The 24475-nt window shown below is 37.2% G+C and overlaps 6 protein-coding genes across 7 annotated transcripts; all 6 read right to left on the bottom strand.

Moving 5' to 3' along the window:
- Positions 1367–2434, bottom strand: LOC109127056 (putative F-box/FBD/LRR-repeat protein At5g56810). Its single transcript, XM_019231270.1, has 2 exons — positions 1546–2434; positions 1367–1443 (listed from the first exon to the last, which is right to left on the bottom strand). Exons 1-2 carry the CDS (start codon positions 2432–2434, stop codon positions 1367–1369), a joined length of 966 nt encoding a protein of 321 aa, XP_019086815.1.
- On the bottom strand, positions 3122–5950 carry LOC104733633 (F-box/FBD/LRR-repeat protein At5g56420-like). 2 transcript variants are annotated; one of them, XM_019232271.1, is made up of 5 exons: positions 5771–5950; positions 4753–5692; positions 3736–3802; positions 3499–3639; positions 3122–3394 (listed from the first exon to the last, which is right to left on the bottom strand). In XM_019232271.1, exons 2-5 carry the CDS (start codon positions 5565–5567, stop codon positions 3122–3124), a joined length of 1296 nt encoding a protein of 431 aa, XP_019087816.1. In that variant the 5' UTR covers positions 5568–5692; positions 5771–5950. The 2 variants fall into 2 exon arrangements, with proteins under 2 accessions (XP_019087816.1, XP_010451505.1); XM_010453203.2 differs by lacking the exons at positions 3122–3394; positions 3499–3639; positions 3736–3802 and adding exons at positions 3898–4361; positions 4450–4584 and having other exon boundaries at positions 4698–5692; positions 5771–5938.
- Positions 9270–15123, bottom strand: LOC109127055 (the record flags this gene model as incomplete). The annotated part of the gene is made up of 3 exons (XM_019231266.1): positions 15027–15123; positions 14516–14881; positions 9270–12034 (listed from the first exon to the last, which is right to left on the bottom strand). A coding segment is annotated over exon 3 (2760 nt), but the record flags the coding sequence as incomplete, so codon positions are not given.
- Positions 13330–14803, bottom strand: LOC104733621 (F-box/FBD/LRR-repeat protein At5g56420-like). Its single transcript, XM_019231262.1, has 3 exons — positions 13952–14803; positions 13700–13834; positions 13330–13611 (listed from the first exon to the last, which is right to left on the bottom strand). The coding sequence occupies exons 1-3, from the start codon at positions 14801–14803 to the stop codon at positions 13330–13332; spliced, it is 1269 nt and encodes a 422-aa protein (XP_019086807.1).
- On the bottom strand, positions 16594–19627 carry LOC104733603. Its single transcript, XM_010453172.2, has 14 exons — positions 19076–19627; positions 18851–18889; positions 18690–18746; positions 18534–18597; positions 18395–18453; positions 18170–18291; positions 17947–18006; positions 17770–17828; positions 17588–17664; positions 17448–17486; positions 17266–17328; positions 17140–17187; positions 16923–17045; positions 16594–16822 (listed from the first exon to the last, which is right to left on the bottom strand). Exons 1-14 carry the CDS (start codon positions 19076–19078, stop codon positions 16775–16777), a joined length of 861 nt encoding a protein of 286 aa, XP_010451474.1. The 5' UTR covers positions 19079–19627; the 3' UTR covers positions 16594–16774.
- LOC104733596 (inactive protein kinase SELMODRAFT_444075-like) lies at positions 19725–23518 on the bottom strand. Its single transcript, XM_010453165.2, has 9 exons — positions 22559–23518; positions 22211–22365; positions 22017–22111; positions 20924–21930; positions 20683–20843; positions 20520–20596; positions 20274–20421; positions 20039–20188; positions 19725–19935 (listed from the first exon to the last, which is right to left on the bottom strand). Exons 1-9 carry the CDS (start codon positions 22728–22730, stop codon positions 19891–19893), a joined length of 2010 nt encoding a protein of 669 aa, XP_010451467.1. The 5' UTR covers positions 22731–23518; the 3' UTR covers positions 19725–19890.

Here is a 24475-nt window from a genome sequence, read left to right as displayed (position 1 = left end):
ATTAATTTACACAGTTTTTTAATTTAAATAAAATTCTCTAGAATCCTACTATATTAATTGGGAAGTACAAATATGAAACTAACCTTAAATGTGTAAAAAATTACATTCAATTGCCATTAGTAAATTTTAATTAAGCTTAATTAATCAATTTAAATAAATATAATTAACTAAAAAATAAAAAATAAAACTCACAGATCAAATATTAAAAAATCTAAAAAAATAAAAAATATATATATTTTCTCTCTCTAATAAATTATGGAAGAAATTAGTAAATATCTTTTTTTTTAAAATATAAACCAATCAGTTTTAAAAACTAAGATTTTATATCCAAGTATACAATATAATTATTTTTAATAACTAAATTTGAAGATTTCAAATTATGATTCTCCTATCATCTTTATTTTATTTTATTTACAAATTTTTTGGAATTTTCATATAATACTTATCATTAATAAAATGCAGAATTTTTTCTGCATATGTTGTGATTTGAATTTTAAAAAACGAAGATATATCACTCAATCTATGAAAAATGTGTGTTTTAATTTCCACTTTGGCGGGTTGGTAAAACTAAATTTATATAGATGATAAATTATAATTTTTATTTGCTCACAATTATAATAATAAAATTACTATTTTATATTTCACAAAATAATGCTGCAAATACAACAAACAAACAATAGAAAACTGAAATAATAAGTCAAAAATAAAATACTATAATATTCTAAAATAATTAGTATTCAAATAGACTAATAGATTTACAGAATAATTAGAAATAAATATTAATCAAACAAAATAATATTTTTTTAAAAATATAATAATAAAATAATTTTTTAAAAAAATGTTGACACGTGCTTTAAGCACGGGATATCCCCTAGTGATAAAGTAATTAAAACCGGAGGGAGTATGTTCTTAACTCGAACTACAAGCTGACACAACGTCGAAGCCAAAGAGATAGATTTCAACTCCTTGATTAGCATCAGATCCTTCTCCCCACCTGGACAACCTTCTGAATATATAAGGATTGAAGCGTTTTTTAAGTGACGAGCGTTTTGCAGAATGTAAACGACGACTTCTTTCACTTCCTCTCTTCCTACATAGCCTCTAAATTCAAGAGTTTCAAGATGTAAGGATATGCATTCAGGAACCGAGCTCGGTGCAGAGACTGGAGGAAGTTGATCCTCGGTCCCTCGGGTCGTATAACTAAAATGGTCCTGTGAAACATATATAAAATGCATTTTAAGCTCTCTTGAAACAGAGATCAGTAAGTACCTAACAAGGGAAATTAAGTGAAACATATTTTTTCAATACCACGTGAAGCTTGAGAACTTGTAGTTTAGGGGAATGTTTGAGCAAATGCAGAAGCATATTAAGCGGAAGTTTGTGGGAAATATGTAGTTTCAGACGAAGAAGCCGATGAGAAATTCCATTGGCAAGAGGTAGAACCTGCACTCCACAACATTATTTAGTTATTACCAAACTCCAAAAGCATATACAACAAATGCCATCTTTCCAATAAAACAAGACCGAGAAGGGTCATCTAGTTACCAATATGGTAGTAACTTACCATTGAAGGATGTAGATGTATTATTGAAAGAAATTCTACCGAGGTAAGCAATCTGATAAACTTCTCAGCTTGGGATTGTGAAAGAATAACTTTTGCACCCACCAACTTCGGCATATCTTCAACGAATTTAATACAACCACTCCAGTCTATGATCTTTAAGTACTTCAAAGAAGGAGCATTAATCTCGAATTTTGTGTCACCGTAATCGACATGGTCAGTGATGTGTAATCTCTGTAGAGAAGGTACTGATATGGTGAAAGGGTGGATGCGAGTATTCATATTTGTTACGAAGAAGAGATCTTCAAGAACTGGACAAGCCGATAAAAGTATCCCCAAAGACGATTTGGACCAGAATATCACACTTATGAGATGCAAACTTTTCAAGGACTGGAAACAAACAGGAGAAACAACAACAGCATCTAGAGTAATAGTGCCTTGGAGTTTTAAGACGACTAGTGTTTGGAAAACTTTAAAGTTTTTTGGGAAAGCTATAAAATTCCTAGATAAAGAAGTGATTGAGATCTCAAGGAGAGTGGGAGGAAGGTTTGGGAATAACAGATGATCTATGACTTTGGAAGCAGCTTTCTTGTCAAGTTTGAGGTTTAAGTTTCTAAGAAGCGACGCTTTAGGTAAAGACATGCTACAAAATTGGGCAAAGCCAAGGGAACCAATAACGGTGGGACAAGTTTCATCATACACAAGTGTTGGCATCATCTTCCATACAGGTTTCCATTGTTTAGACAACAAGCTTGTGCTCATTGCAGTTCTTACCGGAACTAAGGAGAGTATCTTGATGAGCAAATCGTCAGACAAGTTACTGATTCTATCAGAATTTGTAACCTTTTTGATTTTTAATACCGTAGATTCCATCGCCCAACCAGAGATGAGAAAAGTGCTAGATCGCTTCGTTAGATCTCAAGGAAGAGTAAAACCCTTTTTTTTTTGTCAACGAATAAAACCCTAATTTTTGGCTTAAGATCAAAGGAATACACTGAGACAATACAATAAAACTAGAAAATTTTGGTCGGTCTTTCTATTCGTCTTCTGGGACTTGGCAGCTGTTTGGAGATCCATTAAATAAAAATAAAATAAAATACTACAGTGTCATATTTACATAAAAATTATATGTTAAACTCACATAGTCACATGCATGCACTTGGTCTTGAACCACTTCATGGCTTCATGCAGTTCCCAATTCCTCAAACATTTTTTTTTTTAACCTGATTCTGCCCTGAATCCAACAGTCATACAAACACAAACACCTTTAAGGGTAATGATAAACTGGTAAGTAAGGAAAGTTAGGTCCAACATGGGAGACTTAAATCCCAAGGCATTCTGTTATTACTTAAATCCCAAGGCATTCTGTTATTATCCTCAAAAAGACTAATTAGTGCCACATATAGAGCCGGTTATTACTTCCTTGCACCAGAACTAAGCAGATGGAATTATCAGAATCAGTACGAAACAATAAGAAAACCCAAAAACTTACTATGTGTAGTCACAATAATAATTGTTTCAGAAATATGTTGTTACAAAAAGAGGTACAAAGAAAACATGTTATTTGAACACAAGCTGACATGCTTCTGAACCTCTGGCCACATTCTCTAACTCGTTGCAAATCCGATTCCTCCCTACAGATACCGAAGAGAATATCGCCATCTTTAGATTGCTCGCATTTGTTAATATGTATTTCGCCACCTTTTTATCTTGCTTTGTTCCTTTGTAATGTCCCCACTCGAAGATCTCTAGATGAGACGATAAACTTTTAGGAACAGAGCTCAGTTCGGTCCAGTGATCCATCGAGTCAGTACTATATTGAACACAATGTTTCTGTGACAATAGAAGGAAAACATTATAAAGATGTGTTAGAAGTTTTAAGACCGTTCAAAAACTGGAAACAAATATTATGGGAACTGCATAAATATATTACATACCAATTTGAGCTTGAGAACCTGAAGTCTTGGAGCGTCTTTAAGAATAATGTTAAGTAGATTCGACCACTCTTGAGAACATGTACATAGCTCAAGATGTTCAAGATAGAAGAAGGAAGTGCCGCCGCCACTAGGATATGTGATCTACAATAAAAGCAAAACATACAAAAGAGGTTAAAAAATTATATGATTTCATATCTTTGATGACATTAATTCAGATTGTTAAAGATGGGGTTTTACCTTTGAAGTTTTAGAACACAAAGAGAGATGTTGGATTGAGGTAATAGATCTAAGAAACTTCTCAGATCTAAGAAACATTATCTTTGTATGTTTTCTCGAATTGAAATTTCCTATTTTTCAACGAAGATAATGAAGACAACAAAGTTGAATATTGTGGTAGAACAATACAATGCTCTGTTTGAACCTTTGAAGACAAAACACAATAAGACAGAAGTACATCATAGATAAAGTTGTTCTCTTTTTTTCTTCTTGGACAGAAGGATACAGAGCAACAAAATAAGAAGATATTCATCGAGTAGCTTCTGATAAAAATCCACATTCTAACAGCTTTTAAATATTTGGTAAGGAGATAACCACATTGTAAGCTCACATAATCTTGAACCCCTTGAAGCAATTTCCAGTTCTTCAAACATCTTATGTTTGTGCACCAACTCATCCGTTTCAGGGTATATAGTTGCAGTCTCTAGTTTCTTCGCGTTCTTCAAAATATAAACCGCCACTTCTTTATCTTCTTCCGTTCCTGCATAGTTCCTCCACTCAAAGGTTTTGAGATGGTACAACAAACATTCAGGAACACTACTCGGCTGAATCGAGCAAACCGTACGACCCTCACACATCAAATGGTTCTGCAACCAATGGTAAAATTGCATTAGGCTTTTAAACCGGATACCACCAAAGCATGGTTGAGAAAATTTGGGTTATGGAAGAAAGTACCATGGCAAGCTTGAGAACTTGTAGTTTAGGGGAATGTTGGAGCACACTCACAAGCATATTCGTCCAGTTACTTTCACATAAACATAGCTCCAAACTCACAAGTTGAGATAAAACGGTGCCAGTGGGAAAGGGATACTACATGTAACACAACACAAACAATAAAGAAACTGAGATAAAATGACATATGCAAAAGTCTCAAGTGTTTTCTTCGTTACCAATGGATGATCTAAAGAGAGCAAGAATATTACCTCTTGAGGTAAGCATAGAGAAAGACACTTGACACAGGTAAAAGACTTTATAAACTTGGCTTGGCAGGACACAGATAAGAGACTTGCCTCGACAAGTTTGGGCATATTACCTATCAAGGTAAGCTCACCGAAGTAGTCCACAATGGTGAACTGCTTCAAACAATGGTAATGTACCACAAACAAATCATTCTCAGTCTCCAAGTCTTGCAATGTATTCCTAATGGAGAAACTCACAAGGGATGGCACATTAATAGTAAAAGTCACCACATTGTCATCATGACAAGTTTCTACAACCAAATCTTCAAGAACAGGGGAATTTGATATAAGCCTAACGAAAGATTCCTCATCTACATATTTCACAAATAAAAGGCGCAACGTCTTGAGGGATTGAAACCTAATCTGAGAAGGAACTTCTAAAAAAATCACCTTTTTGAGTTCCAAAGTCACAAGTGTTTCACAACTAAATAGCATACTCGGCAACCTTATAACCCCATATTCATAACAAAAACCTATAGTCAGATCACGCACGAATCGCTCAACTGCAATTCTAATCCATAAATCAATCTCTGAAGGGCTACATCCCGAAGCACGGTTGAGATGAAAACATTCAAGAACCGGCGCTTTGTGCAATAGCAAAGTCCCATAAACAAACTGTGACATATTTATGCAATGACTCTCATCATTAGTCTTTGGAACCTTATCTTCATCTTCCCTATCCTCCGGGTACTCACCAAAGATAAGTGTTGGCACCAATGTCCAAAGAGACTTCCATCGTTTAGACAAAATGCTCATGGCTACGGCATCTTTTGTTTGGAGTAATGACAGTATCTTTATGAGCAAATCATCGGACAACTGACTTATCTTGTCCATATTTTTGTAATTACAAGCACAAAGAACTCCCAAAGCTTATGTTTTTCCCCAAACTCTCACTTGTCAGTACCGTAATCTCGAACTCAAAGAAGAAAAAGGTGAAGACTTTACAATCTGATTTTAACCTGGAAACGACATGAATACGAAAGAATCAAAAGGGTCTCAAGCAAAATCAAGTCTTTCACAGATTGAGGGAGACATACCCGTGTAAATGTAACTTCTCCTCTCACCGCTTGGTCCGCTTCATCATCTGAGAACTGAGATAAACCCTAAAGTCTTTTCTTAAACTAAAACAGAGAAGGGAACTGAAAAGCCTAACAGTGAATTTTAGATTTTATTACTTGAATTTATTAAGCTAAAAACCCATAAATTTTATGTTACGATAATGGATTTTTGTTCTTTTTTGTCACTTGTTTAAACCTTAGATAATGATGACATATTTGTAACACAGACGAAACATTCTAGGCTTTGTAACCATTAACAAGACAAAAAGCAAATCATTTTACAAGAACGTAATAGCTTTAAATCCACATTTACAAAGCTCTAGGCTTTGTACCACAAATAAGACAATTTTTTTTTTACAAGAATGTAATATAGCTTTAAATCCACATTCAACTAGTTACTGAAAAGTTTCAAATACTTTCTAACAAGGTAAAATTTTCTTCAGCAGTCAGCACACTGTAAGCTCACATGATCTTGAGCCTCTCGTTGCAAATACCAATTCTTCAAGATCGATAGTTGCTGTCACTAATCGCTTTGCGTTCTTCAAAATATACATAGCAACTTCTTTCTCTTCTCTCTTCCTTCATAGTGTCTCCACTCGAAGGATTTGAGATTGAACAACAAACATTCCGGAAAACAACTAGTCCTCAACTAGGAATGTACATTCTTTGGGTAGGGATGAAAGTTACCATCGCAAGCTTGAGAATTTGAAGTTTAGGGGAATGTTGGAGCACAGACACAAACATATTCGACCAGTTCTCTGAGCACACACATAGCTCCAAACGCACGAGTTGAAGTAAAACGCTACCAGTAGGATACTGCGCCTGCAGAGGGCACGACATATAGCAAAAGAGCAAAGCAAAAGATTCAATATATATTCACAGCTTGCAAGTGTTAGAAACCCATATAGAAGCATCAATTGAGAACAATATTATCTCTCCATCCAAACATAGAGAAAGGTGATAGACTCCTGGAGAGGAATCTGCTCCCAAGAACACACTCGCAAGGCTTTGAAGGAGATGGATCGGACTGATGAAGATCAAGAGACCGAAGATGCAATGGATCAACGAAGTGGAAGGTGAAGGGGGTTGATTATGCAGCGGATTGAAAGAGATGGAATGGTGAAATGATGCAGCGGATAGAAAAGGGGATTGAAGTGAACTTTCAAGAGAGATGAAAATCTCTTAGACTTCAGGCTCGAATTCAACTTAGATATGACACACTAAGAAGAAGACAAGTTGAGAAGATATTACACACTTCTCAGATCAAACAAGTAAAAGAAAGGTTTTTGATTAAAATGTTTGATGAAAAACAAAGAAGAGATACATGGTCTTTAAATAGGAGAAGGGGAACGAAGAAGAAGGATCTAGAAGAGAAGAGGTGGAGCTCATGCAAGAGTCCACACTCATGCAAGCTCATGCACAAAGTCTTGGAAATTACAAAGCAATAAATGCAAAGTTTGAATGAGAAAGAGATAGAAAATGGGCCAAGGCCTTTGTGGGGAACCTTGGACCACGAATTGGGCTGGCAAAGGGGCTTGAAAATGTTACTTAGGCCTCATTAAAAACCTTGTCAAGAAAACCCAATGGGACAAAACTTGACCAAGGGAAAAAGAGCACCAAAGCAACATTTTACCCTTTACCGAGCACCTTGAGCTGTGAGCAACGTCATAGTGGTTTGAGCCATGTCTTCTTGGTTCTTGTCCAGCTCCTTGAGTAGTCCACTGATAGCTTGGTTGAACCTCTTGGACCGTGACCTTGTTATAGGACCCGCCGGAACGATTAGTGCATCCTCCGCTGCTTCTGCTGGTACAAGCTGCTCCTCCGGTGCTTCCTCTGGTTCAAGCTGCTCCTCATGTTCGTGTGGTTGAGTGGAGCTGTCCATGGTCTCATCATCCTCTCCCACTTGAAAAGGATTTGACCTCAAATCCGAATTATCTGCACAATAAGGAAGAAGATCAGAAACGTTGAAACTGCCACTAACTTTGTACTTACCTTGGAGGTCGAGTTGGTAGGCATTGTTGTTGATTCTTTTGAGCACTGTGAATGGTCCATCAATCCTCGGCATTAGCTTGGATGCTCGCTCCTCCGGGAAACGCTCCTTCCGAAGATGAACCCACACTTGATCACCCTCATTGAAGATGACCTCTCTACGCCCTTTGTTTGCATATTTCTCATACAGCTTCGTCCGGGCCTCCAAATTCTCCTTAGCCTTTTTGTGAACCTGTTTAACTAAATCGGCCTTTTTCTTGCCATCAAGACTTGTTCTCACACTCAAAGGTAAAGGCATTAGATCCAAAGGAGAAGTGGGGTTGAACCCATAAACAATTTCAAATGGAGAAAACTTAGTCGCAGAATGCATAGAATGATTATAAGCAAATTCTACATGCGGCAAGCAATCCTCCCAAGTCTTAAGGTTCTTTTTGATAAGCACACGCAACAATGTAGACAAGGTTCTATTGACAACTTCAGTTGGACCATCTGTTTGCGGATGACATGTAGTAGAGAAAAGCAATCTAGTTCCTAGCTTAGACCACAAAGTTTTCCAAAAATAACTAAGGAACTTAGTATCACGGTCAGAAACTATGGTCTTAGGTATGCCATGCAAACGAACAACTTCCTTAAAGAACAAGCTAGCAACATGAGATGCATCATCAGTTTTATGACAAGGAATGAAATGCGCCATTTTAGAAAAGCGATCAACCACCACAAAAATAGAATCCTTACCAGCCCTAGTCCTAGGCAATCCAACCACAAAATCCATAGATATATCAGTCCAAGGATGCAAAGGAATAGGTAAAGGGGTATACAAACCGTGGGATTGAACCTTAGCCTTAGCTTGCTTACAAGTCGCACACCGTTCGTAAAGTCGTTCAACATCTCGTTTCATGTGCGGCCAGTGGAAATGTTCTTGCATCACCTTATAAGTCTTAGCAACTCCAAAGTGACCCATTAGACCACCTCCATGTGCTTCCCTTAAAAATAATTCTCTCAAAGAAGAGTGAGGCACACAAAGTTTATTTTCAAAGAACAAGTAACCCTCATGGCGATAATACTTTCCAAAAGCAAACTTCTCACAAGATTGAAATATTTTGCTAAAATCAGAATCATCAGCATACAAGTCCTTTATTTGCTCAAAACCAAGCAATCTTGCATCCAAAGAAGTAAGCAAAACATACCTGCGAGATAATGCGTCGGCAACGACATTATCCTTACCTTTTTTGTACTTGATAACATACGGAAATGTTTCAATGAATTCGACCCATCGCGCATGACGTTTGTTGAGCTTTTGTTGACCCTTGAGGTGCTTAAGAGACTCGTGGTCAGTATGAATGACAAACTCCTTCGGCCAGAGATAGTGTTGCCACGTTTGTAGGGCTCGGACCAAAGCGTAAAGCTCTTTGTCGTAGGTCGGATAATTGAGTGTAGCTCCTCCTAGCTTCTCACTGAAGAACGCTATGGGCTTATGATCCTGCATCAAAACAGCTTCAATACCTATGCCTGAGGACTCAATCTCAAAAGTTTTCATAAAATTTGGAAGAATTAAAACAGGGGAATTAGTAAGCTTCTCTTTCAAAGCCTGGAATGCATTTTCTTGTGCAGCTTCCCATTTGAAACCAACGTCCTTTTTAATCACTTCCGTGAGTGGGGCGGCAATAGTGCTGAAGTCCTTGACAAAACTTCGGTAGAACCCTGCTAAGCCATGAAAACTCCTCACCTCGCTCACATTTGTAGGACTTGGCCAATCTCTGATTGCCTTGACTTTCTCCTCATCAACCTTGATTCCATCTGCACTCACAACAAAGCCTAGGAAAACAAGATTATATGTGCAAAAGGTGCACTTCTTATAGTTCGCATAAAGCTTTTCCTGGCGAAGCAAATCCAAAACAAGTCTAAGATGCATGACATGATCTTCTAAGTTCTTGCTATAAACCAAAATGTCATCAAAATAGACCACAACAAATACACCAATATGCTTCCTAAGGACATGATTCATCAATCTCATGAAAGTGCTAGGCGCATTAGTTAACCCAAACGGCATGACTAACCATTCATATAACCCTTGTTTGGTTTTAAAAGCCGTTTTCCACTCATCACCTTCTTTCATACGGATTTGATGATATCCACTTTTAAGATCAATCTTAGAAAAGATGCTAGAACCATGCAATTCATCAAGCATATCATCTAATCTAGGGATAGGATGGCGATACTTAACCGTTATGTTGTTGATGGCTCGACAGTCCACGCACATTCGCCAACTCCCATCTTTCTTTGGTACTAGCAACACTGGAACGGCACATGGACTCATGCTTTCTCGAATATGTCCTTTGTCCATCAGCTCGTTCACTTGTCTTTCAAGCTCCTTTGTTTCGGTTGGGTTGGTGCGATAGGCTGGTCGGTTCGGTAGAGCGGCTCCCGGCACAAAGTCGATTTGATGTTCGATCCCTCGGATTGGTGGCAGACCAATGGGATTATCCTCCGGAAACACATCACTATATTCTTGCAAAACCAACTCAACTTTACTCGGTAGCACCGGTTCGGGGTTAGTAGAACAAGCAAGAGTTTCTTTATAAACAAATAGCAAACTATTGTGACTTACCTTGCTCTTACTCTTGTTATCGGTTGGTTCAGTTTGTTTGGAGGTTCGCTGTTTCATGCTAAGCTGATCTAGATAGACCTCATGCGGCGTCATTGGAATGAGAGTCGTCTTTCGGCCATTGTGCTCGAAGGTGTGTCGGTTGGTGAAACCATCATGGTGAACTTGTCGGTCTGATTGCCATGGACGTCCAAGAAGAATGTGGCTAGCGTCCATCGGAAGTATGTCACACATGATTTCGTCCTGATACTTACCAATTGAAAGTGGCACCTTGACTTGCTCCTTGATGGACATCTCACCTTTTTTGTTGAGCCATTGAAATGCATATGGTTTTGGATGTTTGAGAACTTCTAGGCCAAGCTTTTCCACCATAGTCCTGCTTGCAACGTTAGTACAACTTCCACCATCAATAATCAAGCTACATACCTTGTCTTTGACAATACATCGCGTGTGGAACAAGTTTTCCCTTTGTGCTTGCTCCTCTGATTTGGTTAGAACACTCAACGATCTCCTAGCGACAAGCAGCTCTCCTTTAGCTGGGGCTTCCAAACCCTCTTCCACAGAGTCGTTTTCCGAACGCTCTTCTTCAGACTCCACCTCGCCATTATCCTTAAGAACCATGATCCTTTTGTTGACACATTCGCTTGCGTAATGTCCAAGTCCTTGACACTTAAAGCAACGAATATCCCTTGTCCTCGTGATCACTTCCTTACCCTTACCTTTCGGGTCTGACTCAAACGGCTTTGGCTTGACGAATGGCTTGTAGTCCTTCCGGTAGCCGGGCTTGTCCTCCTTTTGATAACTTGACTTACCTGAGCTGTAGCTGGTCTTAGCGGAGCTGTAGCTGGATCGAGAGTTCTTCCTCTTGATTTGCTGTTCGAACATGACTGCTTTGTGAAGCATCTCCTCAATTTCCACATAATGCTGGGTTTCTAGACGGTCTTGGATTTCGCGGTTGAGACCTCCCATGAATCGTGACATCATAGTTTCTCCATCTTCATGAACATCAGCTCTTAGCAATAGGGTTTCCATTTCCTTGAAGTACTCTTCGACAGTCTTGCTTCCTTGAACTAAGTTCCTCAAACGTTGATGAAGATCGCGGTGATAATAACTCGGCACAAATCTCCTTCGCATGACGGTTTTCAGCTGGTTCCATGTATCGATCGGCATGTCTCCGGTACGTCTGCGGCTGGTAACAAGCTGATCCCACCAACTTAGAGCATAGTCGTAGAACTCGGTTGCGGCAAGTTTAACTTTGTTGACCTCGGTGACCTCTTGACAAACAAACACTAACTCGATTTTCTGTTCCCACTCCAAGTAGGTATCCGGGTTGCTGGTTCCGTGAAAGGCTGGGATCTTGCACTTAAGACCTCCTAACGGATCTCTTGGTACTGGACGTTCACGTCGACGCCTCCGCTGACTGCTGTGTGAAGAACCGTGGCTATAGTACCGCCTGGTTTCGTCGTCTTGCCTTGGTTCCTCCTGGTTCTGCCTTTGATGCTGATTTGCTTCCGGGTTTGGTTGATTCAAGTGTAGAGCGCCAAGTCTAGCATCAAGCATGGTTGTCATAGCTGTGGTGACTGACTTAAGGATCTTCCTTTCAAGACTAGATGTAGATGACTCTTCCTCTTCTGATGTCACCATGGTACCTGAAATGAAAAACAAAGATCCACCAGTAAATAGTTCTAAAAACACGTAAATGAAAACAGATTTGGGAAAATTATGAAAACAAATCCAAAAATTCTCAAATCAATTTTCAAAAATACTAGACTCGTTCCTGGTTCTAAAACAGTTGAGTTTATAATTTTTGAACGAGTAAAACATTTAATAATATTTTCGCAAGATGAACGACAAATCTGAAAATAAAAGAAAAGTGACGATTGGAATTCAAAACCTGTTTGCAGAGCGGTTGCTCTGATACCACATGATAGACTCCTGGAGAGGAATCTGCTCCCAAGAACACACTCGCAAGGCTTTGAAGGAGATGGATCGGACTGATGAAGGTCAAGAGACCGAAGATGCAATGGATCAACGAAATGGAAGGTGAAGAGGGTTGATTATGCAGCGGATTGAAAGAGATGGAATGGTGAAATGATGCAGCGGATAGAAAAGGGGATTGAAGTGAACTTCCAAGAGAGATGAAAATCTCTTAGACTTCAAGCTCGAGTTCAACTTAGATATGACTCACTAAGAAGAAAACAAGTTGAAAAGATATTACACACTTCTCAGATCAAACAAGTAAAAGAAAGGTTTTTGATAAAAATGTTTGATGAGAAACAAAGAAGAGATACAAGGTCTTTAAATAGGAGAAGGGGAACGAAGGAGAAGGATCTAGAAGAGAAGAGGTGGAGCTCATGCAAGAGTCCACACTCATGCAAGCTCATGCACAAAGTCTTGGAAATTACAAAGCAATAAATGCAAAGTTTGAATGAGAAAGAGATAGAAAATGGGCCAAGGCCTTTGTGGGGAACCTTGGACCACGAATTGGGCTGGCAAAGGGGCTTGAAAATGTTACTTAGGCCTCATTAAAAACCTTGTCAAGAAAACCCAATGGGACAAAACTTGACCAAGGGAAAAAGAGCACCAAAGCAACATTTTACCCTTTACCGAGCACCTTGAGCTGTGAGCAACGTCATAGTGGTTTGAGCCATGTCTTCTTGGTTTTTGTCCAGCTCCTTGAGTAGTCCACTGATAGCTTGGTTGAACCTCTTGGACCGTGACCTTGTTATAGGACCCGCCGGAACGATTAGTGCATCCTCTGCTGCTTCTGCTGGTACAAGCTGCTCCTCCGGTGCTTCCTCTGGTTCAAGCTGCTCCTCATGTTCGTGTGGTTGAGTGGAGCTGTCCATGGTCTCATCAGAAAGGCGTTTGATAGAGGTTTGATAAAACGCCATAACAATAAACTAGTTAATTGGACAGTTTCAACACTTGGTGAGAGTAATTTCTATCCCATTCTAAGCTCACAAGCTCTTGAACTCCTAGTTGCAATATCCAGTTTCTCAAACATCTTATGTTTGCGCGCCAACTTGACTGAGTCAGGGTAGATAGTTGCAGTCACTAATCGGCTCGCATTCTTCAAGAAATACATGGCCACTTCTTTCTCTACTTGTGTTCCTCCATAGTTTCTCCATTCAAGTGTTTTGAGTTGGTACAACAAACATTCAGGAACACGCTCGGGCTGGATCCAACAAACATCACGAACCGTAGCTAGACAATGGTCCTGGTTCTGCGATCAATGCATTAAACTGTCAAAACCGGAAACCAAAACATGACTGATAAATTTGCACTCATTGGACAGGAAAAAAAAAAGCTACCAGCTCAAGCTTGAGAACTTGTAGTTTAGGGGCGTGCTGGAGCACACTCACAAGCACTTTAGTCCAGTTATCTTCACAGGTACATAGCTCCAAACATACAAGCTGGGATAGAACGGTACCAGTAAGATACTGAGCCTGCATTTACATATAACTTATTACAAGAAAAGAAAACAATTTACTCTTTCAGATCATCAAGCTCATAACTTCCATCGTGAACAATTAATCAACAATATGTTGAGAGTAACAAATTACCTCTCCAAATAAGCAGAGATAAAGACGCTTGACAGAGGTAAAAGGTTCCAGAACCTTGGCATAGAGGCACTCGTATTGAAGATTTGCCTCTACAAGTTTGGGCAAATTACCTATCAGATGAAGTTCACCATAGTAGTCCACAACTTTCAACTGCTTCAAACCATGGGAATGTATCACAAACACTTCATCAGGATTTGGTAAATCTCGTAATGTACGAGAAACGGATAAACTCTGTAGGGACGGCACATTAACAGTGAATGTCACCACATTGTCCTCGTCACAAGTTTCCACAACCAAATCTTCAAGAACAGGACAGTTTGATATAAACCTAGAGAAAGATCCCTCATCTGAGTACCTCACAGAGAGAAGGCGTAAGTTCTTGAGAGAACGAAAGCTAAAACAAGAAGGTACTTCCAAAGCAATCACTCTACAGAGTTCCAAAGTCTCAATAGTCTCACATCTAAAAAGCCTACTTGGCAACCTAACAGGGCTATGATCATTATAAAAACTTATCTTGAGATCACGGATTAAACGATCAACTGCGATTCTAACCCATAGACCAACCTCGGAACCGCTACATTCTGAAGAAGCAATGTTGAGATGAAAGCTTTCAAGAACCGCTGCTTTATGTAACAGCAACGTCCCGGAAACAAACTGCGCCAAGTTTCTGGATTGATTCTCTTCATCCTCTGACTCTGAGTCTGAGTAATCATCAAAGACAAGTCTTGGCACCAATGTCCAAAGAGACATCCATCGTTTAGACAAAGTGCTCATGGCGATGGCATCTTTTGTTGGAACTAATGATAATATCTTGATTAGTAAATCATCCGACAAATGACTAATTTTGTCCATTACTCCAAAGCTTGCTTCACACTACTCAGAACCGGAATCATGAACTCAAAGATAAAGACTTTACCACTTGAATTGAACCTGGAAACATCAGGAATACGAAAGAATTGTGAAATTTCAAAAGGGTATCGGTGAGGGATCGATCAAGGTCAAGGCCTGTCGCAATAGATAGAGAGAGTAACATAATACAGAGTTAAAAAGAAGGTAAATCAAAGCCGAGACATACCCTTTCGTAACTTCTTCTCGTCACATTCGAAGAAGAAGAGAGAGAGTTCACAACAGTCACACATACACACTCACTCGCAAGTTCGTCGTCACTTGAGATTAATTTGAAACCTAAATTCCCAAATCGATTTTTCTCCAATGTTTTAATAACCGAACGAGCGAACCGGATATCAAGAACCATAACCGGATATGACTAATTGACATCTTTTTTTTTTTTTTCCTCAACTAATTGACATCTATACTATTATTTTTTTCCTATACTATTTTTTTTTTCCTCAACTAATTGACATTTATACTATTTTTTTCCTCAACTAATTGACATCCCTCTGTCTCACAGAGATTGAAGTTTAGTATTTTACACACATATTAAGACAGAGGGAATATATGATTAATTTATAATTTATTATTTTCACTTTTCCACTTTCCGATTTTTACACTCCATACACTTTACAACATCAGTAATCATTAAAACAAAAATTATTAAAAATATTCAAAACATCAATCTTTGAGAGACAAAGAAATTTCTCTAAAACTTCAATCTTTGTGAGACAGAGGGAGTAGTATTTTTGCAGCAGTTTTTGCTCAAAAATACTTTTTGGAAAGTTTTTAATATTGAATTTAATATTAGTTACCAAAACTTCAAAATTAATTATAGACAAGATTTTTAAAAATAAAGAAATATTTTTACCTTATTCAAACATAAATCTATGATTCCTTTTCATTTTTATTTGAATTTATATTTAAATTATTTTGAATTATTCTATGATACATTTAGTAAATAAAAATTATGATTTTTTTCCTGTATATGATGTAATTAAAAATTTTAAAAACGGATATATATTACTCAATAGATGAATAAAAAATACGGATACAATATCCCACATCGTCTAAAAAAAATTGTGCAATGGTTTAGAGTCATACTTTAAAAGTGACCAAAATGATTCTAAATACAAATGAGTAGAAAACTTGATTTTATCAGGCATTCAAACTTTAAAAACTTTTATTTGGTTTATTCCGGTTCTTTATTTTGAAGATTTTTAAAAGGTTTAATACAAAAATATTTAAAACTTTTAAAAAGTTAAATATGATAAATATTAAACTGTAGGTACACAATAAATATTAAAAATTAAGATGATATAGTGTGAGTTAAAATATATCGGGACCGGGTTATATAGCAGTATGGGGTTATATAGCCGAAGGGGTTTTATCGATATTTATATAAATTAAAAATATCATTAATTTGGTGTTACACGGGTAAAACATCATTTTATTATTTTGTTAATATTGTCGATATCAGAGAATAGACATATCTAATTAAATTGATTAAATAAATATTATGTAAAAAATAAATTATATTACGATATTATATAATTTATTTCACAATTATTATATAATTATAGGATATTTAACTAATAAATACAACTTCTAATTTAAATATTTTAGTTAAAATAATTTTGCTCCGCGGTGTACCGCGGGTCCTAATCTAGTTTCTTTTATTTTTGTCGCAGTGATGTATTTTGCTTAGGAAGTCAAATGTATAAAATAAAATAAAAAACAATATAGTAAAATCAAGAAACGCAAAGTGTAATTTGTATCTGAGAAATTTCATATTCTTTTAAAGAAAAATTTAAAGGCTTTTACATCTTAGTAATAAAACAAAAAAACAAAAGATAAAAGATAAAAAAATTCAAATTTTTAACTATATATAGGTAGGCATTTGTTCTTGGTTCTTGAAGGGTTCCCACCATATCAAAGGACTTGATGAGCATTCCTGTAGTATTGGTTAATGAGCGACGACTGCAAAACGTAAAAAAAGGCAAACAGAGGATTCACATTTTCAGAACTAATTGTGGAGAAGGTGGTTTGGTTTAATGTCATTTCTTTTGTGCTTAATTACCGTCTGGAATCTAGGGACGTCTGGTGAAGGCTGAGGGTAGAATTTGTAGAACTTCATGTTTTCGAAGGCTTCCTTAGTTTCTTCGCTCATTTCTTCTATCGCTTTCAGTCGAGCTTCTCTTGCCTGCAAGAAATGAATCACACCATATTTAGCAAACAGTTTCACATAATATGTATAGCTTACATATCTTATCTCAGTCTGGTTACATTTTTTTTACCTCTCGTTTAGCTCTCATTGCTTCTCCAACATGCTCTGTGACAAATTCCTGAGGAAAATAACAATGGTAATTAAAGATACACTCAGGCATCATGAACTGAGAATTGTGTGACAGCCTCAAACTTACTTTGAATTCATTCTTTTGTTCTGCAGATAATTGTCCTTCTTGAATCAGACTATCAACAAATTCCTGATATAAGATATGAGACAAAAAAGAGTCATCTCAACATCAATCATCATACCATAAATGTAATTTGCACTCTCTTGAAACCAAATGAGGAAGTAATTAAACTTGAACCAAACGCAAACCTCAAGTTTTTGAAGCTCCCAGTTAAAAACACAATAAATCTGTACAAACAGAACAATGTTCTCTTATCAAACCATTTCATATACTAGTAGACCTGCAACTTCCAACAACAACAGTCGTTTGCATAGTCAGAAATTTTTACCGGCGGATTAGAGGGAAACAATATATCGACTACAGCATCATGTTCTATTTCAGATTCCTCAAATGGTTGATAGAAATCTGCAAAGCCAAAAATTAAACACAAGAGATCTTAGTTTTTTGTTGTTGCGTAGTATCACATTAGCAACAATGAACATACATTTATGGTATAGTAATAAAACTCACAAGCAAGGCAATAGGAGAACTTCTTAGCATCATCTTCATTCATATCTCTGAGAGTATCTCTGCAGGTAAATGTACAAAACTAAATTAAGTACATGCAAAAATTGGTAAGTTCAAACTCACCTTCATTACATGCACCTTAAAAGAAAAAAATCCCTTAATCTGATACATGTTTCTTACCTAGTCATAGTACAACGCATGCTGAAAATTTGAGAGTTTATCCTATCAACTTGTCCATCTCTGCAACAAGAACAAAGCAAAAGTAATTATGAACTGCATGTAAACATCAAAAGTAAGACCGTTAGCATATATAACCTCTGTCTCTCGTTTCAATGATTTAGGCCATACCAAACGTAAGCAAATGTGCAGCATATAAAAGTTGGAACTCATGCATATATGGTACCTATTATCAGAAGGAATGTAAGGAACCCATTCCATCCCCATCTGCTTCATTGGAATGATTTCCATTCCACGCTGAATCGATCCGATATCTAGCTTGTCAGAAGGCGGAATGGGTGATTCAATCTGCAAAATATAAAAGAATTTATTATGATATCAGTGCATGGTACGTAGCAGCAAGCAGACCTTTTGATATATATAGAGAGATTTCAAAACAGTTATTACTTACAACAATAACTGTTGGGACATTGATAATCATGTGTGCATCTTCGTAGAGGACGAGCTGAACTGTAAACATACACAAAATGTAAAAAATGAATTTACAAGTGCCAAAGGTGATTTGAAACAAGTGAGAAACATCATCTTACGTTCTGCACCACCAAAAACATAGACTGTCTTCCTATAGAGCATTCCTCCTTCTTCAAATGCTTCCTGAAACATATTAAAGAAGCCAGAATCTCTCAGGCGACATCAACAATATAAAATTAACCTGGAGAATGTAGTAATAATCCAAAACAACTTACTTCAACAGTTTTGAAATTCCAATTGAATCCATCGTAGACTGTATCTAATTGGTCCACCTGCAATCACAATTTAAAACAACCAACCTTAAGCAAAGAATTATTAAATCAATGGTGGAGACAGTAACTCCGATCAATTTCTCAAAACAATATAATGTATGTACCTCAGTTCCCACTGGAAATGCAGCCTTCCACAAATCTTTCTGAAACACACATACCAAAAACAAGCGCACATGTAAATTTGCCATTCATACATACACACTTGCACCGATAAGAAAATAAAAGGACACAATGCCTGATCAAGAAACTCAGGTGTTCATGATATATGAAACCCTAAACCCCTGATCAAGAAACGCAATCTAATCGTACAAGAAAGAAGAGGACTTTACCATGTTTTCGGATAATGCGAGAGGAGAGGAGAAGCGATGTGTTTGCTACTCTTCTTATGAGGTGTATGTGTAAACAAAGAGAAGAGATGAGAAGAGATGAGAGGGAATGAGAGGGAGATTTGGGGTTTTAAAACAGAGAAATCGGACGGAAGCTTCAGTTTCACGCTGATAACTTATCACCGTTAGATTCTTTCTGTCTGCAATCTTCACGCAGCTCTCTCCACCGTTGGATCCTAAACTGTTTAGCTTACTGATGACGCCAGCGTTTTTATTACAGTTTCTTTCCTTCTATTAACACGCGAGGGATTTTGTACTTTAAACCAGACGAAACCGGTTCTATACCGACCTAACCGCAATTTCTTAACTGATCAGGAAAAGGAAGAGAACGATGTTGACGAGATTACCTGCGATTTTCAAACAGAACATGACGAGAAAACAAGAGAACGATGTTGTCGTCGTCGCCGCCCCCGAGACTGATAAGTGAAAGTGTTGTAGGGTTTATTTTGGGAGTTTTAGAACCCTCTTAATCGATTAAAAGGTTTCATGTTTGATCTGTCAACCCAATCGGTTAAACCAACAATCCCAATTTGCGGACTGTTAAACCGTACTATTTAGGCTTTAACCGGCCATGAGTCCATCACACATATGATCAATGTAAAAATCTCAACAAACTTTACTTGAATCTTTTGTCTCAGTGATTCACAAGCTTTTACATATACAAAAGCAAAAAAAAAAAAACTCACTGAAGCTGTAAAATACCCTAAATAGTGTACAAACTCCTTAAGAAGACTTTTGCCATTGGTGTAGCTTCTCTTCTACATTGGATTCATGACAACGTCTCCTTCTAACATCCGCAACACCTTCATTGATGAGAAAACACAGATTCCATTAACGTTCGAAAAATTCCTTCAAAAATCAATGTAGAGGTAAGTGTTTTTTTGAGATGAGTTATGGGCAGCAAACCTGAGACATTCGTGGCCTCGAGTTAGGGTCACGGCGAATGCAGAGGTAAGCACATAGTGCCATACAGTAAACTTCTTGCTCACAGTAGCAATTCATTAGACGTGGATCAAGAAGTTCGTTAATGGCTTGTTTCTGCAATAACGGTCTTGCCTGCAAACAAAAGAGTACAAAAATGTAAGCATCTGAGCTTTAAAGACTTAAAAACTTTGATATAGTTGTTTTTTGGTGTTTTTACCCATTCGGTGAGACATTGTTGACCTTTAGGACGTTTAATGTCCATAGCTTTTCTTCCTGTGATAAGCTCAACTAAGACAACCCCAAAAGAGTAAACATCTGCCTTCTCTGTAATCTGTCCGCTTTGTGCATATTCAGGTGCTAAGTACCTGAAGAATAACAGAAAAGTTCATCTTAGTTATTGTGTTCTTACAAGTATATTATAAATCAAGAAGAAGAGTATCTCAAGATCATGCCATAAGATTACCCGAAAGTTCCAATCACTCGAGTTTCAACTCCTTTATCTCCTTCTGGTTGCCATCTCGCTAGCCCGAAATCTCCAACCTAGAATGTTAAGTAAGTTTCAAGCTTTGCACAAACCAGAAAGACATAGAGAGAGCTTTGAGCATGTTATTAATCATTCTTATTACCAAAGGCTCAAAATCATGAGTGAGGAGAATATTGTTAGGACGCATATCCCTATGAACGATGCAACCGACTCTGCATTCTTCATGAAGGTACCTCAACCCACGAGCTGCTCCAACCGCAATCTTTTGTCTCGCTGACCATCCCAACGGCTCTCTCCCCAGACCTACAAAACTTTTCATTAATAACAATGTTTCAGAAAAATAAAGATTGTGCTTCTTTGTATACCAAGAGTAGAAACTTTACCATAAAGATGAGTATGCAAGGATCCATTGCAGATATACTCATAAACAAGCAATCTTTTCCCATCCTCCACGCATAGTCCAATAAGCATTACTACATTCCGATGTTGTGCACAGCTCAAGACCTCAACTTCAGAACAGAACTCTCTGTCACCTTGTGTACTAGCAATCTTATATTGTTTGACAGCAATGATTTGACCATCTGGTAAAGTTCCTAAGTGAACCGAACCAAACCCACCTTCAGCCAAGAAACTCCCTTTAGAAAAACCCTTTGTTGCTGTCTCCAACTCGCCAAAGGTGAACCATCTTGGAGGGTTTCCGAATTTAGGTGCCTTGTGTTGACATATTGTACATAGTGGAGGAGGTCCAGGAGCTGGCTTTCTTGATAAAGAAACAACTTCTCTCACGCTTTTGTTTAAGCATGTATCAGATTTACGTATTTCCTTTGGTGCTTCAGGTTCTTTCTTCGATAAAGTGAGCCTAAGAACTGAGAATCTTGACTTCCTCGGAGTTTCGGTTTGAGCTTTCGATAAATCACCACTAGGACTCAGAACATCAGCTGAAGTCACAGGATGAGAAGATGAAGAAGCCATTGATAAAGGACTCCACTTTTCACCATCAGAGTCAGAGTCAGATTCAAAGAAACTCTTGTTTCCATCACTGATCCAAGAATTCTCGTTCTTGAGTCCCTCAAAGACTCGAGAAGCTAAAAACGGCGAGGCACCAGCATCAGAGCTAGATATTGATGAAGTGCCAATATCAGTATGTGAAGAACCTTCTTGGTCAGGACTGCTAGCTGGAGTCACAAACGGTTCCCTCAGCTTTTTTCCGGGTCTTGAGCTTCTCCGAGACTCAACAGACTTTGATGTTAACCTCGAAATAGCTTCTGGATGCTCTGTATCTGCATTTTTCACCAAATTGAGACGAAGAACCTTGGCCTGTGACTTCTTGATCACCACAAGATTACACTCCAATTGCTCAATACAGCATTTCTTCTCATACTTCAATCCCCTGTTCAATAATTCTCAAAAGGTCACCAAAGCTGTTTCCAAAACTATGCATTTGCAACACACTAACACTTGAACATATAGTGTTACCTGTCCAAAATCACCCAATTTGAGTTGGACTTTTTGGCTTCAGCAGCAATAACTCCATCAGGTGAAGCAAAAACAATTTTGATTCTGACATTTATCTGCATTATTAAAAGCAAATGAAACTCTTCATGATCCCATTAACCAAAAAAGCTGTTACTTTTATAATCTACATGAATAAAAAGTGATTTTTTTCGTACCTTCTCTGCATCATAAACATTATGTAACTGAAACATCATCTGAGAACAGGACTCATGAATATCATCTTTCCTATCAGAATTCGTTCCAGCAAGAAACCTTCCATAACCTGAGGCACAGTCACTAGTAAACCTCGAAAACCCCCAAATCTTTTTACCTGAAAAAACAAAACCAAGACAAAAAGATTAAATCTTTACACATTAATTCACATTCTTCTCCTTATTTAATATAACCAGACAAAACCAATGCAAATTCTGACTAAATAATAAAGAACAACAGTCCAAGATCTCAAGTTGTTCCCATAGTGAATTAGAGAGACAAGAGAAGGGAAGAGAAAAGGGATTAATTACTTGTATAATTAGAAGGAACAACAACAAGAAGCCTAATACGATCTCCAGGTTGAACAACGTGAGTTAAAGTCCATAAAAGAGCTGCCTTTGGGATCTCCTTTGAAGCTCTAACAGCAACCATCACTTTCTTCCCCACTACAACACCTCTCTCTTTACAACTCTTCTGCTTCATTCTCTAGATTAAGAAAATCACAAACCCAGAAATTGAAAGAAACCCTAAACTAAACCACCCACAAACTACTTCTTCTTCTTCTTCAACCCTTGCTTTTACATACACTTTTAACACTTCACTCAATCTAAACCCACTTTTGTTCTGAAATGAGAAAGTGGAAGTATCACGCAATCCAAGATGCTAAAAATAAATATTATAAAAAAGTTGAGAAATTTACGCGTGTGTGAGTGTGTGTAAGTAAATGTGAGAGATTCAATGTCTCTGAGAGTAATTTTTTTTAATCTAAGAAACACAAAGAACAGATGCACAAAACACAACAGCACAAGAACCCATAGTACACTGTACTCTCTCTCTTTCTTTCTTTAATAGCCAATCCCTAGATCTCTCCCACACACACACTCTCTTTTTCTTGCTGAGAAATTTCAAAGCTTTTGGTTTTGGGTATAGAAGACTTTAAGCTCCACGAAAATGGTGTGAGCATTGCTTTGCTGTAGAAAACAAGAAAATGTTGCTCATACTTTTGTAAAGGGGGGCCAAAAAAAAAAGCTGATGTAGTAAGTCAGATTTTGGATTTTTACAAAACACTAAATTTCTTCGACAAAATCAGAGGAATTTGGTAGAAGATGATTAATAAAAGCAAAGTTCCAATCAGAAATATCTAAAAGGAAGAAGATTTATAAAGTATATAAACTGAGGAGAAAGAGGACAAATAAGAAGTATATTGGATTTGTAAGCTCTGTTTCAAGGAAGAGACAAGAAAGACAATGGTGTTATTATTATTATATGATTATAGAGTTTCTTTCCTTCTTTCTTCTTCTCTATTTGTTGTCTGTCTCTGCATTTTTTAAAATTATATTCCAAGAATAATAAAAAGGAATAAAGAAATATTCACAAAGTACTCTGCTTTATTCTAAAGAGAGCCAAAAAAGAAGCCAAGGATGATGATACATTGATACTTAATTGAATTCCTTATAACACTTTTTGTTTTTTGGCTCAATTTTGTTGATTTGATTTTTTTTTAATAATCTAGTAGTGAACAAATTAAGACCGTTTCTTTCTTCATGGACAAGTTATGGCCAACTTTCCCAAAAAAAAAGAACATTATAGAATCGGTTCTCATAATTCATTCACTCAAAAAAAAAGAAGAGTACAAAATGAGAATGATTTATAATTAAGGAGTTGAACGTTGCACTTGTGCATCAGTGCATGCTTTTCATGTTTGCTTTTATTTCTTTCAGTGGAGAAAGTGAAAAACAAAAGTTGAGTAAAGTTGATTTGCACTTTTGTTAAAGAATGAAAGGGGCTTCAATAAATCAAAGTCTAGTGATGCGATCGAATATATCATATGTTATCTTGGAATTTAATCAATTTTTTAAGATCTTATGATTTTTCTTTTAAAATATGTATATATATACTGTTGTTAAAGTAAAAAAAAAAGGATGAAAACAACAGTTTGGACTTAATAGAAGCATGAGCCACTTGTCGACCTTCCATATAATCACATGGCTCCCTCATAGCTTCAACGCGGTTAGCAATAGCATCCTTAGTTAGGAATTAGGACAAACCATCAAAACAAGTACTAAATATGATGATGAGTCAAAATAATGAATGATATGACATTTTAACTGTCTTGGGCGTGTGATGTGTGCATACAATGATATACCTTCGAACTTCCAAAGTGAGAAGGTCGATCACTAAAAGGTCTCTATTGTGCGGTCAACGTATCCACATGCCACACACGACCC

Source organism: Camelina sativa, chromosome 2 (assembly GCF_000633955.1).
Source record: "Camelina sativa cultivar DH55 chromosome 2, Cs, whole genome shotgun sequence".
NCBI lineage: Eukaryota > Viridiplantae > Streptophyta > Magnoliopsida > Brassicales > Brassicaceae > Camelina > Camelina sativa.
This window is presented reverse-complemented; position numbering and strand designations above follow the sequence as displayed.